We start from the raw sequence: 6,480 nt of genomic DNA, 5'->3' as shown, positions 1-6,480 counted from the left end.
TCACTCTCCGGTTAGTATGGTCTGAAATTTGACTTTCTTTGAAAAAAAAAATCACTGGAAGGTTATATTTTAGGCGAATCACCTTGATCACCTTGACTCCCGTTGGTCTTCGAACCGGTCGAGCGGGCGCCAGTAATTCTTCCATTTGTCCCGGTCGCGTGCCAGAGTAGCCCAGTGGTTCCTCCTTTCGCGTGGGACACGAAGAGCATCGTAATTTTCTTTGAAGGACTTCGTGAAGAAATCTGACCATCGGGTCGGCGGTCTTCCTGTATTGCGCTTAATATCGCGGGGAATCCAGTCGCTCACGGCTCTGGTCCAACGGTTGTCGTTAAAGCGCATCACGTGTCCGGCCCACCTTATTTTACTTTCCTTGGCAAACGCGGCGGCGTCTCTGATCTTCGATCGCTGACGTAGGAGAGAACTTCGAATCCCGTCTCTCACTTGCTTGAAACGGGATACTCCTAGCATCACTCTCTCAATTGCGCGTTCAATGACGCTCACCGCGTTTTCTTCCTGCTTGCGAAGTGCCCAGGTTTCTGAGGCATAGGTCAAAGCAGGAAGTACGGTGGTGTTGAAGAGGTGAGCACGGAGCCGGGTGTTCTTGGTCTTCTTCACTACGTCCTCGATGCTCTTGTACGCTCCCCAAGCCGCTCTTCTCCTCCTGCCCAGCTCGGGGGCCAGGTCGTTCATCATGTTCAATTCCCGACCCAGATAGACGTAGCTGGTGCATTCGGATATGTTCGTTCCGTTGAGCGTGAATGGGGCATCCGAGATCCATCCGTTCCGCATGAACATCGTCTTTTGAAGATTCAGCTCAAGACCGATGCATCCACATGTTTCGGCGAATTCGGTCAGCATTCGTTCCGCTTGGCTGATGCTAGGTGTTATCAGTACGATGTCATCAGCAAAGCGCAAATGGTGTAGCTGCCGACCATCGATCTTCACTCCCATGTCGTCCCATTCCAACTTTCGCATTGCGTTCTCGAGGGTGGCTGTGAATATTTTGGGTGAGATTGTATCACCCTGTCGAACCCCCCTCTTCACGTCAATGATGATATTCTTGTAGAATGGCGAGATTCCGGTCGTGAAGTTACTGTACAACTCTCGAAGCACCTTTATGTACTGAGTGGGAACGCCTTGGTTGTCCAAGGCTTCCACGACCGCTTCCGTCTCAACTGAGTCAAAGGCCTTCTTCAAGTCGATGAAAGTGAGACAGAGCGGCATCTTGTACTCTCGTGATACCTCGATGAGTCTCGAAACAGTGTGAATATGGTCGATCGTGCTGAATCCTTTTCGAAACCCTGCTTGCTCGCATGGTTGTCCTTCATCCAAGACCTTTTCAATCCTATTAAGGATCACTCTTGTGAAGAGCTTGTAGATGACGGACAGTAAGCAGATTGGGCGATAGTTGCCGATGTCATGTGGATCTCCCTTTTTATACAGCAACACGGTCTTGCTGGTCTTCCACTGTTTAGGGACCTTGCATTCCGACAGGTAACGTGTGAAGATCCTCGCCAGGGTGTTGATGAGTACTGGCGGAAGGTTCTTCAGGTGTTCTGGTTTTATTCTGTCGGGACCGGCTGCTGTACGATTTCTCACCGACATGATAGCATGTCGTATTTCGGACGGGAGAACCGCTGGAATGACATGTCCATCTTCCCTCAGATGGTGAGGAGGCAAGTGGGCACGGCTGTCGAAGAGATCAGAGTAGAAGTCGTAGATGATTTTCTCCATTCCCCTTCTCGATGCAATGGTTGTTCCCTTCGGGTTCCGGAGAGCTGTCATCCTTGTCTTGCGACTGGCGAAGTCTCGGCGGGCATAGCGGATGCTTTTTCCCGCCTCTCTGCAAAGCCTTGCGAGCTCGGACGTAAGCTCTTGGTTCCCTGCGGCTCGTGCTGCTCCACGCTGGCGTATCAGCTCAAGAGTTTCAAGAGACAGGCGTCTCTTGGTTGTTTTAATACTCTCAGCCTTCTTCGCGCAGTCATGAAGGTGTTTGACAAGCCGGTCGTATTCCTCGTCGATGTTGTCCATTGCGGAATCTTCCCAAAAGCCGGCTAACGTAGCGAAGAGATCCCAGTTGATGGTAGTTCTGGGATTTCTCTTGCTGAACTTGGCGGCTTTCTCTGCTCTCCGCGTGAAAGAAAATCTTCCTCGGAGGAGGCGATGGTCCGATCCCGTATAGAACTTTGGTACAACAGCGACATCCGTCAGGCAGAACCTTTTATTGACGATGATGTGGTCTATCTCATTACGGTACCCTCCACCGGGTGACTCCCACGTCCAGCGTAGAGAGGAGGGCTTCTGGAATTGCGAGTTCCCATGGATGGTCTTAGTCGTCATGATGAACTCGGAAAGCCTCTCCCCCTGGTCATTCCATTGTAGGCCGTGGGTCCCGATGTGAAGTTCCTCCGGCGTTCTTCTTGGGCCAACTTTGGCGTTGAAGTCGCCAATTATGACCTTGTAAAAGGCATGATCTTCTCGGTAGAACTTCTCCAGGTCCATATAGAAAGCTTCGACTTCTTCTTCTTCGTAGCTTGATGTTGGAGCGTAAGCGACGAAGATAGTCAAAGCCGGTGTGGGACCACATCTTCTCATCCGCAGACGTCCGATTCGGGTCGTGAGTTGTTCGAAAGAGTCGATGTTCTGTGCCATACTCGTGTTGACGAGGACGCCAACTCCACCAACACCTCTACTGTCGCATGTTCCTAAGAACAGTTCTTCTCCAGTTTCAAATACAGCGTTGAGAGAGTGACGTCGTCTCGTCTCGGTCAGTCCGATGACGTCGTACTTGATCTTCTTGGCTTGCACCATCAGATCTTCGATGGCCGCTTCCGATGCAAGCGTGCGTGCGTTATAAGTACAGATCGTCATCCTAGTCCTTTTCCGTTTCGGTAGCCTACATGACTCCTGCAACCCCGTCCTACCTGGCGCTACCGTACCAGGCTTTCTACCGGAGTCAGGAGACTCTTTTCTATTACTGTTTTTTGCATGAAATTTAAAACCCACGGGCAGGTTGCAAGCCTCTAGTCCCATGGGTTTTTGGGAGAACTTCCGTTCTCCCAGAGTGGACATGTGGAGCTTATTTGTTGGAGGCGACTCCAAACCGCCTCCCTTGCACCTCCCAGTCAATTGATTGCAGGCTTTTGGCCGGACCGACGTGCGGGATACAATGATTTTACGAGTCAGTCCTGGCACAGCAGAAGCAGGGAGTCCATCCCCTGAATCCACCTGCGTCTCTGGGCAAGCACAAGGTCGCTTTTGGTCCGCGGTTAGCCCCCTATCCGCCACCTGGGGACGCGCCACGTAGCCTCGCGACTAACCGGCTGTGATCCCTCTAGTGAGGGAGATCCGTGGTTTAGGCGAATAACTGCCACCAAGTAGTCCATACTAGTTCTGTCGTATCTCGATAAATTACGAAAAAAAAATACAATTACTAGAAACGAGAAAATTTCCTCCTTCACATTTGTTATAATATCGTAACTAGCTCACATCTGAGGGAAAACATGGAAAAAAAATATTTTTTTTTTATATTATCACATTTTATCATATTTATCGTTGTCATATCGCACTTCATATAAATATTCTTCATCTCTTTCATACACATAAAAAACCACAAAACTTGATCTTCCTCTATATTTAGAACAGGTTTCTAATGTATTATTATTTTTTATTATTCTATTAAGTATTAATCAAATATTCCAAAGCGTGACACACTGGTAGGTCTCGCAGAACCATTAATTACACAGTTCTAATGCTGTCCAGCAACCAACTATACATTGAGCGAATAAACTTTTCTCTGGGAAAACTTCTTGAAAAAAAAAACATTACGTCTGCTGATTGATGCAGTACTGTAACATCTTTCAGTATAGATCAATCCACTACGATAACATGGGATTATTGGATCGAAATTGAAATTTGAAATCTATTTTTGCAACATACAGATTGTTTAGAAGTGCGCGTGACAGTTAATTCGTCCTCACACCTCAGATCTGGGCAACTGATCCTGTCCTGTCAGTCAGCGATTTCCGATCCCAAACTCTAAACCAGTAGTTCTAGTGGGAACTAGCTGAAGTGTCCATTTTGGAATAATCCTGATAGATGTTATGAGCGCGAGAAGTTTGAAGGGGGAACTCGTGTTCTTTTTTTTCCACCAAGTACTCTCGAGAGGATTTTCCGGGCGGAAAAAACTTAAAACCAAACAAATTTATGTGTACGCTTGAGTCATGTAGTTGTCCATTTGAATTATGTTCAGTGGTTTGGCGGTTCAGTATCTCTATTGTAAAAAAAAGAGCGGAAAGTAGAGTATTTGATCTTGTATCGTCATTTCAATGCAGTGGACTGGTAAGCATCCGAGAATGGGCTCGTGAGCGATTTTTATCTGGAAAATTCAAGAAACAAGTAAGGTAGAAGATCCAGAAAAAGGTTTTTATCACCCCGGACAGTAGGCTAGGGAGAACAAAAAAAGCTATAAAAAATTGCTGAAATTGAAAAAAATGATTGATGATAAAATTCACTATGTTTATTGTTACTTTATTTATTTAAATTACTAAGTGTTTATCCAGAGAATTCAACAAATAAGTAGCATAGAAAAGTAATACGGTTTTTATCACCGCCGATCAGGTTAGGGAGATCAAAAAGTTTGAAAAACTACTTCAAAAAATTATTGATTATATAATTTGCTATTTTTATTATTTTTATTATCATTTTATTTTTATTATTTTTATTATATTATTTTTTATTATTTTATTTTTTAAACCACTGCCATAGAAAGACTTAAGGGAAAATTTTGGATGAATCTGCTAGAAAAAGGGAAATGAATAGGTGAAAAAAAAATCTGCAAAACTTTTTTCTTAGCATTACAACGAATACGGTAGCGCATTGTATCCACACACGTATATGATTTCTCGGCGACACTTCCCTCTTCTTCTTTTTTTCCAGCTGGTTTCCGCATTCCTAACGAACGTCTGTCCGGGCCCACAACAACGTGATGCGTTCGATTGTGCATCATCAAAGGTGTGACTAGCATTCTATCATTTTATAGACATCACAGGAAACGAGTTTTGACGGGGGGGGGGAATCTTTTAATCCGAAAATTTCTAATTTTTTATTGTAATTTTTCTCTAGCGATGTGTTTGTGTGTGTGTGTGTGTTTACGTGTTTACAGGTGGATCATAGTGCATGCTGTCAACGAGCCGGTCTACTCACATTTCACGGTGGTAAATGTCTACAATTTTGTCGTACAAATGACGCACAACCGACAAATCCTCTGGAATTTTTGCCATGTTTACAAGTATTCGAACATATTAAAGCATGCTATCGTGAATATCAAACCACACATCCGAATATCCTTGGAGATTAATGTGGCATGATTATTCCTCTGTACTATGTATGTCTGTTGTTCTGTACATAATATCATCGTCATACATACGTCTACCTGGATTTTTATCAGCAATTCACGCACGAATCACTCCACGGTCGAACTCATTTTCGCTTCTTTTCGCCTCCTCCTTGTGTTCCTCCTACATACGTATGCGCTCCTCCTCTTCATTGTTCTCTTTCGCATAACTCTGATGTTCTACGGGTTTCTTTTTTTCCTTCTTTTTTTTTCGTTGCAACGACTCATCCAGTATTTCTATGTAGTGAATAGTGGTCGCTAAATTTTTCCAATAAATCTTCGTCTTTCATCGGCAATAATGGGAGAAAATTACCGAATAGCACCCGCCATCGCCGATTTTCAGCGAAACGGACTTCTACGGGGGAAAAGCAGCTACTCAACCGAGTTTTTTTTTCTTCGAAAAAAATTTTCAAAGCATCTCAACGATTTCCGAATTGTCTGCGCTTCGTTTTCTTCGACAGACAGTTAGAAAGTTCACCAATCGTTTGGTTGCAATTACGCGGCCGGTTTTAAACGATGCCATTCCTCATGGAGGGGAGTAGACAGTTCGGCTATTCGACCTTCAACATCAATTTCCCTCTGGGATCCGATGACATAGCCACTTCAATTTCTCAACAGAAACTAAGCGAAAACTAAGTAAACAAACAAACAAACTTACTAACTAATCTTTCTAGAAGAGGGAGCAAATCAAAAATCTTCCTTAGAAGTTTTTTAGAAATCAAAAATCCCCGTAAATAAATTACCACAAAGCCTTTCAATCCAGTACAAAATATCCAAATAAAGAATAAATGAATATAATAATATAAATAATAATACAAATAATAATATATAAATATAAAATAAAATATTAGTTTCAATTCTATTCTAAAGTGAGAAGGTTTCTTTTCCGAGGTTGTTTTGATAAAAAAAGAAAAAGCTGCAGGAAACTACCACCTCATCGTCGATTTTTTTTTGTTTTTTTTTCTTAATATTTCGGGGCTGATATTTTCGATGAACTCAAATTTAATTTAAATTAAGCTTTAAATAGTAGCATTTACTTTAAATAAAGATCTCTGATGATGAAACATTGAGGAGACAGAATATTA

The 6,480-nt window shown here is 43.5% G+C and overlaps 2 protein-coding genes across 3 annotated transcripts; one reads left to right on the top strand and one right to left on the bottom strand.

The window, feature by feature from the left end:
* Window positions 1–87: 87 nt before the first annotated feature.
* Window positions 88–3,072, bottom strand: RB195_020707 (uncharacterized protein; the record flags this gene model as incomplete). Of its 2 annotated transcripts, none has more annotated exons than XM_064189122.1 (1): window positions 88–3,072. In XM_064189122.1, one exon carries the CDS (start codon window positions 3,070–3,072, stop codon window positions 88–90), a length of 2,985 nt encoding a protein of 994 aa, XP_064045002.1. The 2 variants fall into 2 exon arrangements, with proteins under 2 accessions (XP_064045002.1, XP_064045003.1); XM_064189121.1 differs by having other exon boundaries at window positions 88–2,871.
* A 97-nt stretch (window positions 3,073–3,169) lies between these two features.
* RB195_020706 (uncharacterized protein) lies at window positions 3,170–5,359 on the top strand (the record flags this gene model as incomplete). Its single annotated transcript, XM_064189120.1, has 3 exons — window positions 3,170–3,268; window positions 4,939–5,013; window positions 5,165–5,359. The coding sequence occupies 3 exons, from the start codon at window positions 3,170–3,172 to the stop codon at window positions 5,357–5,359; spliced, it is 369 nt and encodes a 122-aa protein (XP_064045001.1).
* Between the last annotated feature and the right edge of the window lie 1,121 nt (window positions 5,360–6,480).

The sequence above is a fragment of the Necator americanus genome, chromosome II (genome assembly GCF_031761385.1).
Source record: "Necator americanus strain Aroian chromosome II, whole genome shotgun sequence".
Lineage (NCBI taxonomy): Eukaryota > Metazoa > Nematoda > Chromadorea > Rhabditida > Ancylostomatidae > Necator > Necator americanus.
Note: the sequence above shows the minus strand (reverse complement) of the source record. Positions and strands in the feature narration are given on the sequence as shown.